At 38.0% G+C, this 12,332-nt stretch overlaps 1 protein-coding gene across 1 annotated transcript; it reads right to left on the bottom strand.

The window, feature by feature from the left end:
* Window positions 1-958: 958 nt before the first annotated feature.
* Window positions 959-10,170, bottom strand: fnta (farnesyltransferase, CAAX box, subunit alpha). Its single transcript, XM_080035203.1, has 9 exons — window positions 10,014-10,170; window positions 8,916-9,001; window positions 7,915-8,029; window positions 6,708-6,812; window positions 6,239-6,365; window positions 4,972-5,120; window positions 4,293-4,355; window positions 2,828-3,020; window positions 959-2,168 (listed from the first exon to the last, which is right to left on the bottom strand). Exons 1-9 carry the CDS (start codon window positions 10,136-10,138, stop codon window positions 2,028-2,030), a joined length of 1,104 nt encoding a protein of 367 aa, XP_079891329.1. The 5' UTR covers window positions 10,139-10,170; the 3' UTR covers window positions 959-2,027.
* Window positions 10,171-12,332: the final 2,162 nt, after the last annotated feature.

Here is a 12,332-nt window from a genome sequence, read left to right on the forward strand (position 1 = left end):
GTATGCACACCTGCATACAATTACTGACCTGATTACAAGGCTTTGCGTCACTACCACTGGTCAACACCAGATGGAGGCATTTCTCATCCATTTAAACTCAACCAGTGTAACCAGAAACCACTTCTCGCGTGTGTGTGTGTGTGTGTGTGTGACTTTTTGATCTATGACGTTTTGCACTACAGATCAAACCACATTTGGACAGACAAAACTAATAAAAAATGTTTAAAGGAAAATATTTTAGCGTTATAGACTAAATTAATACCATCATTTGCCTTCATATCCTCGTAGCATCACTCCATGACCTGCTTGCTCAGTCCTATCATATCTGCTGCTGATGTGAACTTGCCAATGAGTTACTTCTTCATCAGAGAAAAGCAAGCCTTCCAAATCTAATATCAAGTGCCTAAAGAAGGTGTAATTACACACTGCTGGGCTGGCAGACGCACTGCTTGGTTAGGACACTGTAGGGGATGGGAGTGTGTTGTTGTGGAGTCAGCACAAGTAGAAACAGCTGCATCTAGTGGAGTGAATCCATTTCTCCGCTCCAAGGGGGGTCCACAGACAGGGGGTGGAAAATGTCAATACATCAGCTGGATAAAAACACACTGGCTAAATTATAAATGAGTAAGCTACTTTGCATTTCCAAAAAAGCGCTGTATAAATACAATATATTATTATTAGTTCAGTTTTACCTTGGCAGGACAGCTCACAAGAACACACAGAACAAACTCTGCTAAAGACCAAGAAAATGGCTCATATACAGACACAAATATAGTTCTATAAAGAAGAAGTAGCAGCAAAAATGTATTAATGGCCGATTAGACAAAAAGTTGCTTTTTTGGCAAATTCTGGCATATTTTACCTAAAAGCTGTGACAGTGTGAGAGTCAAGGATCAGAATTAAGCAGGAAACAACGGAAAAATACTTTGAGAAATCACTGACTCAGTTTTTACTACAAACAGTTTTATTTTTTTATATTTCATGATGCTTTTCCTCCCCCCACAATAACAACACATAACACGTATTCTCCGATCAACAAAACTATCAATTAATCTTCCAGGATTTAAATTAAGAGTGGGTCTACGTGCACACCATACTCCCTTCAAAGTCTCAGTTAAGTCACTCATGTGTGTCCACTCAAAAAATATCCCTGATTATAGAAAACGTCTGTTACCACAAAACTAACATAAATTATTTGAAAAGCAATGCCAGCAAGGAATAAGAAACATGTCAGTAAGCGTGCTGGTAAAGACCGTTTTCCTATTAACAGATACTAGCTTGCAATGTTAACCCACTATCACATCAAATCAAAAACAGTAAATTTGATAGTGTGTATGTGCATGCATTGCAGACACACTCACAGAGGTTAGTTAAGTGCTCATCTTGGCAATGGGAACGTCTGTCAAACTTTTGATTTATAGGTTCAGAAGACAAACACACGTTTTGTCTTCAGTTTCAAACCAGGACTGAGCACACACACTCTCATAAATCTAAAAGCTGATGATACATCTTTGAAAGGATTTATGGTTCCAGACGGATTAAACATTTTAAAGCTATAGTGCGTAACTTCTTCTGTCGCCCCCATGAGGAATTCTGAGTCATTACAACAACACTGTCGGTGCATCTACATGAGGTAAGCCTTCAGTGATCACACATGAATTTCATACCTTTTGCTCTACCTCCAGGTTTTTTCTTAGCAGTAAAATCACCAACCGACATTCATTTATTTGACAAAGTTACACACTATAGCTTTAATTATGTAATCATTTTATCCTAGTTTTGGTGAATAAAGGCAGCAAATAATTGACATGTAATCCACTCCACTCACCTTCCAATTGAAAAATAGCTTTTCTTCTATGATGCGAACGTGACTCATCTTTAGATCTTGTGTTAGTAGTTATTTTAAAGAACTGTAAACATTACAGGCGGTTACAGGAATATCAAGACAAGCATGGTGTTGCTATTGACGACAGTATTAAAGAGACACTAAGGTTAGGAGTGGAGTTGGTGCTTGTCTCCCAGGTTTCCTAGCTCACTTCCTGTTGCCCCGACGACAGCTCGGGATCTGTGACATCACTGAATCCCGACCTGGTCTTTAAAGAACGTCCCAGAAACAGCCAGTACTCTCTACGGATGGTGTCCTTCTCCCGCGCCAGGAGGTTTATAATCTACAAAAGAAAAGAAAACACAAGAAGGGTCGGAAAAAACAACAATAGTGACAATATTTTAAGTTCATTTCCAACACAAAATTTCTTCACACAATTCTAAAGGCCTCTGCACATGCGTGAGAAAAAACTAAACGAAAAATAGTTTGGAAGCAAATTTTGACATGCCTGACTTGTTCACATCAAGCGCGATCATTTTGTGGGCAATTTAAAAAAAAGGTTTTGAAAGAAAGAGTGTTTGCGTTGTAAGCGAAATATTGGAGAAAAAAATCAACGTCTGTCCGAAAACGCAGCAATATCACACAGCGAAATTCCATCGCTGATATGGAAGCTTGAATTTACTGGACACTGGTTCAATAATTATTATAAACACACAAATTGTGCAAAGGCCTTTAAGGTGCGAACACACTGCACTCTGCCGCGCGGCGAGTTTACATACAAAGTCAATGTATTTCGCGCGGCGATAATGGGCCGCTTTATTAGATAGTACAGAGTTGAAATTGGGAGACAGAGGGATAGGGTGGATGACCTGCAGTAAAGATCCGCGGGTCGGATTTGAACCCGCGACCACTGCATCGAAGGCCGGAGCCAATATGGTACGTGCTCTATCCACTACGCCACCAGAGTGCCCCTGCATTTCCTATTCTAACCCAACCCCTTACTTCTAGAGCCTTCTTTAAAGTCTCCTTGCGTTCCTCTTCATTGACGTTCTCTTTGGTGCTGCCGTTCTCCAGAGCGTCTTCGTAGCAGTCGAACAGGAAAGCCAGGAGGTACGGGGAGCAGTGAGAGTCCTTTAGTCCCAGGACCCTCTCCAGCAGGCCGGGGGTAGAGGACATGCCTCGGTCCTGGAGCATACTGACAGGGACAGAGAGAGAAAGAAAGTTTTGAACGGGTAAAGCAAGTGTTGGACAGTTTTTTCTTTTAAAGGTGTTTTTTTTTGGCATTTTTATGCTTTATTGACAGTGTAGAGACAGAGTTGAAATGGGGCAGAGAGGGGAGTGACATGCAGAGAACGACCACGGGCTGGAATCGAACCCGGGTCCGCTGCTGGCCGAGGCCCATGGGGGGGACGCCCTACCAACTGAGCTAAGGGCGCCCCCCGTTTTTTCTTTTCATTAGTGGTTTTCATTGTTTGTTAATATTACTTTATTATAATCGGTCCACTTGTTTCATCTTTATTTTATTGTTTTTCTTTTCTTCTACTTTAAAAATTTTTTTTTTTACTATAAATATTTAAAATGTAATTCAATTAAACAAATAATGGATATTGTCTATTTCCTATTGACTGCTCAAGGGACCCTATACACTTTTTTTGACATGCCTCGGTCCTGTAGCATCCTTAGAGTGACAAAGAAAACAAAAGGATGGATACAATTTTTTGGGGCATTTTTTCTTTTTCTTCTTTGTGGAGAGACAGAGGTGAAATGGGCGGGCGCTCGAACCACTACACCATGAGAGCACCCCGTGCCCATTTCTTTTTGATTGCTCAAAGGATCCTATTAAAATAATTTTTTATCTATTACTATAATTGATGTATTCGTATCCATCTTTATTTTAATTTGCATGTTTTTTTTGTCTCGTCATCATGGTTTGTACCTGCCAAATGTATTAGTATTTATAAAAAATAAAAATAAAGCAGAACAAAAGAAAAGAATGGATAATGTCAGTGAGCTCTTCCATTATTAATAGTCTCTCCACTTGGTTTTCCGTCCATAGCACTGCGCCATATTGTGAATGTCTGAATAGAGACACCACACTGAAATAACTGTTATAGAGCTTAAAGAAATTAGGGCCTGACCGATATGGATTTTTTGCTAATTAAATTGTATTACTAGTTTGTTTTATCCCTTAAATAAAGTTAAAATTTTTGTGACAAAAATTGAAATTGAAAGAAGAAATACAGGGATATTGTGCGTGAGCTTTTCAATCATTAATAGTTTCTCTACTTGGTGTTCTGCCCGTAGCACGAGCCATATATAGTATATACGGCACACAAAATCTCTCCCTGTTCAGAGGGAACAGCCCGAAGAAATTCATATATCAGAGTGAATACTGAATAACAGTTTTGCTCCTAGGACATTTAATGGGATCTAGATTTTCTCCAGAATGATACACGTAACATCTTACCCTTTTAAATAGTTCCATGCGCTTTCATTGTGTGGAGCCTTCTTGACCTGCTGCAGACAATACCTTCAACAACAAAGACAGGAAAATCAGTCAATCAACACACTCCATACACATACTTTGATTTTTTGTTTGTCTATTATTCTCCAAATCCTTTGTCGTCTTGACATGATACAGAATAAAACAGAAAATCTTCCTCCTGAATAAAGTATTTGTGAATTGAATTATCTGCTCAAAGCTAAATAAATAAATAAAAATAGACAATATGTTTGTATGCGAAGCCTGAGATGTTCAAATATTACATTTTGGGAGAAGATCTTACTCCATTGTTATCATCCATTAATCATCTAAAAAGGTGCAAATTAACCATCCCTGCATTCCAAATCACATACTTTTTCTTTTTACTACACTACATACTAAAGTACAGAAGAGTTTTGGGATCACAGGAGAGAGAAAAAAAAATCAGATAAGGAAGTCTTTTTTTTCATTATGTCTAGGAATGTCAAGAATAAAGATGAATACTCCAAAATGCTATTGCAGTTAGTTGGGCATTTATGTATTTTCAGCAAACTACGATTGACCTGCATGTATTGGGACATTCTAAATCTTTTTCTGGCGTACTAAATAGTAGGGAAGTATGGGGATTGGTACACAGGGCATATTTTGTAGGTAAATGACTCACTGAATCTCCCTCTCCACTACGGCTGGATCAGTGAATCCCGTTGTGTGTGAAATGACAAAGTGCCTCTGGTTCCAGGCCGAGTTGTTCCTCACGTCTTCCTCCAGGAGATTCTCCACAAACTCCAGCTCATCGTCCCACAGTTTGTATTCCTGGAGGGGTTGAAAAATAAACAAATCAAATGTTGGCATGACAACACAAGGTTCAAGGTTCAAGGTTTTTTATTAATGTCCCAAGGGGGCAAATTAGTTCACAGTGAAGGAGGTAGTGGCTCAAAACACACGACAGTACAAAGCAACAATGGACACAAAACACAACAGTATGTACACAAACCTGGGGAGTCATAAAGTGCTTAAAAAATAAAGTGCCAAGGTATAAAGTGCCTGCATAAGGTGCTATGTGCCATAAGCAGTGTCATCATCAACAGTAACAACATCAAAATCAACATCAGCATCAACGGGCCACGCTGGGGATCAACATATTTGGTTATGTCGTTGTGTAGTGTTTTTTTAGTGGTGGCCCTGATAGCGCGGGACAAATACTGACCACAGAGAGACTTAACCACACGTCAACAAACAAGCCAATTAAAAGGTGGAGTCAGTGATTCTGGAAAACGCTTGTTGTCAAAATCACTTTCTGTCAAAATCTGTGAATATCTTCTCATGTTCCTGTCCGTACTGTGTGTGCATGTGCTGAAAAAATAAATCAGTTGTTAATACACAACCTAGGTTCTGTAAGCTGGTATGTAAACAATAGGGCCAACCATGGCTAGCAACATGCCCGTTCACAGAGCCTAGGCTGTGTATTAACACCGGATTTTTTTTACTGCACACACAGTACAGACAGGTAGTGGACCGCGAGGAGATATTCACTGATTTAATATGTAAAAGATTCATTCTGGCAGAATGACTCATTGTAGGAAGAAAAACTGGGGCTGTGTTCCAATCTCCATACTTCCCTACTATTTAGTATGCCAGAAAAAGATTTAGGATGTCCCAATACATGCACGTCAATTGTAGTATGCTGAAAATACATAAATGCCCCACTAACTCCAATAGCATTTTGCAGTATTTGTCTTTATTCTTGACATTTCTCGACATAATGATAAAAAAAACTTCCTTATCTGATTTTTTCCCCCCTCCTGTGGCCCTAACATTCTTCTGTACTTTAGTATGTGGTGTAGTAAAAAGAAAAAGTATGTGATTTGGAACGCAGGGTGGATCTCAGTTTGTGTTTTTGAAGCCAAAGTGTCTGCAGCAGCCCCACCCACCTGTATGACCCACTGCCTGTGCTGCCAGGCGTGGTAGTTCTTTGCATCTTGACTCAGGATGTCTGCGATAAACTCCAGTTCCTCCGAGGGATCGCTCAGCCACTCCACCACCATACGTCTGTGATGCCTGGAAAGAAATATTATAGGAATTTTTATACTTTTCTGAAATATTGTAGGATTTGTTATACTTTTTTGAAATATTATATGAATTTTTATATAAATTTTTATTTATTTAAGGGTCCCTCCCTACGACAACTGGCCTGTGACGAGTACAGCTCAAAATTGGCCATGTCAGCTAAAATGGCTCCTTGTTACTGCTTCAGCTGCTGCATAAAAAGTTTAAGTTCAAGTTGAATTATTTGTCAATTAACACAAGACAGTGTTATTTTCGCATATCCCTCCCACACTACACACTGGGCATTTCTTCCAGAAGAAATATGGGACCTGGAAGGATTGTCCCAGCACTCACCAGACTTGGTAGTTCTTTGGTTGCTCTTCGATGATGGCAGTGATGTATCTCATCTCCTCCCTCAGGTCCTTGGATAAAGCTTGCAGTAAAACTCGCCTGTAGTGCCTGAACACACACACACACACACACACACACACACACACACACACACACACACACACACACACACACACACACACACACAGTCATTTTACAGTTACATACTTACATGTTTCATTATAAATAGGGCTGTCAATCAATTTATATATTTAATCGTGATTTTTAAACGGTTGCCGCTAGTTAACTCCTGATTAATTGTGAACATCTATCACACGTTTGTTTTTATCTGTTCTAAAATGTACCTTAGAATCTGCCCCCATGGTTTACCCCAAACAAAAAACAGACAGACAGACAGACACACACACACAGTCATTTTACAGTTACATACTTACATGTTCATCGATACAAGAACTTAGTATCGATGAAAAGGACAATCTGCCCCCATGGTTTACCCCAAAAAACAAACAAACAAACAAACAAACAGACAGACAGACAGACAGACAGACAGACAGACAGACAGACAGACAGACAGACAGACAGACAGACAGACAGACAGACAGACAGACAGACAGACAGACACACACACACAGTCATTTTACAGTTACATACTTACATGTTTCATTATAAATAGGGCTGTCAATCAATTTATATATTTAATCGTGATTTTTAAACGGTTGCCGCTAGTTAACTCCTGATTAATTGTGAACATCTATCACACGTTTGTTTTTATCTGTTCTAAAATGTACCTTAGAAGCATGTTTTTTCAAGTTTTTTTTCAAGTTTTTTACAATACTTGATAATAGTTTTTAATGTCAAACTGACTGCAAATCTCCAAGTTCTCTCCAAAGAAAACTTTCAGAAAGAATACTGTAAATTATTTTAAACAAAATTGCATCTCTTGATTTTTGTTCCCCTATCTTGTTATGAAAATGAGACATTAGTTTTCCATATTGTTAGCCTCATTGCATAATTGCCTAAATCATATTAACTCTACATCTACTCTACATCTACTTTTCGTTAGCCTAATAGCATAATTGTCTGAGTCATATTTTAAGGGTTATAGAGTAGGGTAAAGTAGATGTAGAGTAAAAGTAGAGTAGAGTAAATATGATTTAGGCAATTATGCTATAAGGCTAACGATATTCTAAACATGCATCATCACACTCACCACACTGTGTAGTTAGCAGCATTCAGCTCTATAGCCTCTGCTGTCAGAGCGAAAGCCCGATCACTCTTTTCATCGTTCTTCAGGAGCGCACGGAAATAGTCGTAAACATCAGCGACTGTGACAAGAAATAAAACAATTAGATTTTCAACAACACGGTTCTGACTTAAAGGAATACTTCACCCATACGGAATCGGCTTTCTATGATTATAACATTGCTATTATAATATAATGAATGAGGTTTTTCTTCCCTCAGTTTGTCCTCAGTCTTCCCTTGGCCCAGCTGTCCTGTTAATCCTAACCCTACATTTTACCATGTGTGATGTCACGCGTGGGAAAATGTAGGGTTAGACAGTGAGACCATAAAACACTCTTTCTGCCTTTTCTCAGGCTAGGATGAACCGATTTCTAAAATGTTTACAAATTTATACTACATAGGATCTCAGAGTTCAATACACCTTCATATTTCCACCGCTGAAGTAGGGCTTTAAACGACTTCTGAATGTTAGTTTGGTCTAATAAGGTCTGTTGCATTAGGGTTGGAAGTTTTAACTATTTAGTCAATAGAAATAAATAACATTAGAAGCATGGATTTGCAGGGGTTAACTTATAACTTTCCCTTCTATGAAGTCTGCTTTGTGATTCCCATTATTTTCATTAGGGCAGTTATGGGCATGAGAAACAGACGTCTACATTGCAAAAGTAAGTGTGAACTCTTGGTGTTAGAAATATTGATATTTATACAGTGAAAATAACATAAAATAATGTAGACTTGCAGCTTGTAAATAAGTAAGAACTATGTTAACATTGAAACATTGGTGCATTTAAAGAGATACATTATGTAGAAATAATTGTTTATTTTAATTTTTTAACCTTTATTTATACAGGTAAAACACATTGAGACCGGAGACTCTTTTGCAAGGGAGACCTGTTCCCATTTACACGTTACCATTCACACACCGATAGCAGGCTAACTATCGACATTCACACGTAATAAATCTTACACTTCTCAGAGTAGGCGATCTTCACCACAGGGTTTGGTCCGTCGTCCTGGGGAACAGCCTCCAGGTCGGCCCACTCCTTACGGTCTCTGAAACACAACAACATGGGGGAGGATTTACTGGCTGCTAACACATTTAAAGACCTACTTAACCAGCGGGAATATGAAGGTGTATTGAACTCTGAGATCCTGTGTAGTATAAACGTGCAAACATTTTAGAAATCGGTTCATCCTACCATTGTGATGTCACAACTGTGCAAAATGTAGGGTTAGACAGTGAGACCACAAATCACTCTTTCTGCCTTTTCTCAGGCTAGAATGAACCGATTTCTAAAATGTTTGCACATTTATACTACATAGGATCTCAGAGTTCAATACACCTTCATATTCACACTGGTGAAGTAGGTCTTTAAAGTTACAATCCTGATTATTGGAGCTGGCACTCAGCAATTACAACAATATCTACTTTTTTAAACAGTAACTTTGGGTTAGGGACAATTTTGCATAAAACACGACTTCTTGTGTCCAGTGAAAAAGTAAGATGATGTCTTTCAAATCTTGATTTTCTTTAATTTGTTTATGTGTCATAACTGAAAATAGAAAATAACTGCAGATCCGCCATTTGTAATAACTTCGTAATAATGACAGGAAGGTTAATATCAGTCTACCATTATACCCCAAAACATATTCTGTCAGAACTCTGCTGACGGAATTCTGATTTGAATTGAGACTTCAGATCGTTTGTTCACTATTGATGAAACTGACAAAGAAGGCTGTTTCGTTTTTGAGCAGCATTTTGACTTAAGAATCATTATAATGTGAGTTAGTTCACCCGTTTATCTGTAGACAGACAAAAGTCAACAAAACACCCGAATCAATTAGCACAACATTTGAGTACATTAAATGATAGTTTAACGTTTGCTGTTGGTTTGAAATGACACCGGTGGTGACAGGTATCTCGTATCAACCTAAATAAAAAAAAAGTGATATTATACATCACAGTGTTGTTGTAAATTGAAAGTAACTGGATGAAACAGTAACGGTTGGAGCAGCTACTGAGATTAGCCACCCCAGTAATAGTGAACACAGACAAAACACAAACCTGTAAAATTTATATCGAGTCGGGTCAAAGTAATCATCCTCTAGTTGGTCCTCAGCCTCCACATCAAAATCTTTATCGTCTTTAGCGTCTAAAGATTCATTTGAAGTTTGCTCGACACCTGACATCGCTAAGTCTTTAGTTAGCTTCTGTAGCTTCACCGCTTCTATGACGGGAGGAAGGGGAAATACGTCACTTGATGTGTGCTGCCTTCAAGTACGGTACGGATATTTTGTTTATCTCTACTCTAAACCGAACAATAAAAGCTCTATTGTGAAGAATTGTCTAGCTAGCAAAATCTTTGTGACTTTATCATGGAAAATATATAGACATATGATATATTTTACGGTAAATAAATGTATTGTTTGTATATGTTTGGACTTTGGAAAATGATAAACAGAAAAATACCACTGTACTTGATCAACCTGATTTTGTTGGCCAAACTCCATATTGATGAATGTCAGTTTAAAGGACAGAAACATTGTTTTGTTGCTTTTATCAGGGTCTTCAAACAATACATTTACTCAACGCAAAATTCTACTTGACAAAAATATATTAAAACTAACTGTTGTGGTTTTTCATTATGCACTTCCAAGAAAAAAAAATGAAATGTTGAGAAAAAAGTAAATCCCCTTTACCAAATCTTTCCTCAAGAGGACAGAAGAGACTGCAGTCCATACCATTATTTCCAGAACTTGCCCTGTGTTCCAATGTCCCGATTTCATATCATTTAGTATGGTAGAAAAAGATTTACAATGTCCCAGTACATGCATGTCAAATGCAGTATGCCAACAATACCTAGATGCCTCAATCACTGTCCATTTGCATTTGGCAGTATTTGTATTTACACTTAACATAACGGAGAAAAAAAATCCCTTTCGTGGCCCTAATAATCTTCTGAACTTTAGTAAAAGGAACTAGAAAAAGCATTTCCAGAAGAAAATGCGTATGAATGCTGGAGGCTGAAACTGGATAGCTGCAGGTGTATGGATTTTTGAAAAAGTTTGAAAATGTGAAATGAAAAATGATGCTCAAAAATATGAAAAACTTAGTATCGATGAAAAGGACAATGTGCCTTCGTGGTTAACCCCAAACAAAAAAAACAAAACACACACACACACACACACACACACACACACACACACACACACACACACACACACACACACACACACACACACACACACACAAAACTAAACAAAAAGGGTCTCAGACAGTATAATTAAAATACTAATTAAAGCCCAAACAAGCCTGCCATGCTCTATTGCAGTCCGCAGGCTATGCAAGTTTCTAAATACAGGTGAAAAAGGCAAACACAGCCAAAAACCTGTCTTCTGTTCTGGTGCCCATATGTCTCTTCCACAGCTTTCATTAAAGCTGGCGTTGCCACTGGCGACGTCTTGAGATGCGTTCACAGACACCGAGGATTAACAGGAGATCAGTGTATCGCTGCAGAGTCCTGGAATAGATCCAGTTTGGGTTAGGAGACATCTGTTCATATAAACGGTGGGAAAAGGCAAGTAATCCTGTGTGGGATTCTGCAGTCTCTCAGTTTGGCATAGAGTAACCCGGCTAGTAGCTACGTGCATGGGTATGGCAATTAAACAATTGAGACGAAAGAGCATTAATACTAGAACATGTAAGAAATTTTGAGGGGGCATATATTTGTATAAAAGCTGTATTATATTATATGAATGTGATTCAGTAAAGATACAATGGAAGATATACATTACCTGCAAAAGCTGTGACAAACTTTTGAAATCAATTGACATGAGTCAGGTTATTTCTCTCTCTAAGATGTGATAGAATTTAATTCTCTAAAAAGTATTAGTAGTAATTGATTTCAGTCCATATGAATAGTTCCATCAGAAATGCACATAAAGATAATTCAATAAATAACAAAAACATTTGTATTCAAGAGTACGGAAGACAATTAGGGCCACAGGAGAGGAGGAAGTGTTTGTGCCTGGAGGTTCGAATCTGTCAACGTATTGTATTTGCAGCTTTACCGCAGTCTGGAACTGTCAAGTTTATTCTTCACATTGTATTTTTGTCTTTTTTCTCGAGGCGCCATAATGAAAATAAAATAATAACACTCTTCCGTACAAAGGAAAGGAAAAAACATGATAGAAAATGGACCGAAAAGGTGTAGGCTTAAGTTTTAATCTTATTATACTTATCCTTATTACAAACCTTAGTATTTTAGACACGACTGGTTTAGGGACCATAACACATAAAAACAAAAACAATTATAAAAAATTCCATACACAATCATTCTAAAACTTACGCTTTATTTAGTAAATAAAAATATCCTGTGTAACT

Source organism: Ammodytes marinus (assembly GCF_949987685.1).
Source record: "Ammodytes marinus genome assembly, chromosome: 10".
Taxonomy (NCBI): domain Eukaryota; kingdom Metazoa; phylum Chordata; class Actinopteri; order Uranoscopiformes; family Ammodytidae; genus Ammodytes; species Ammodytes marinus.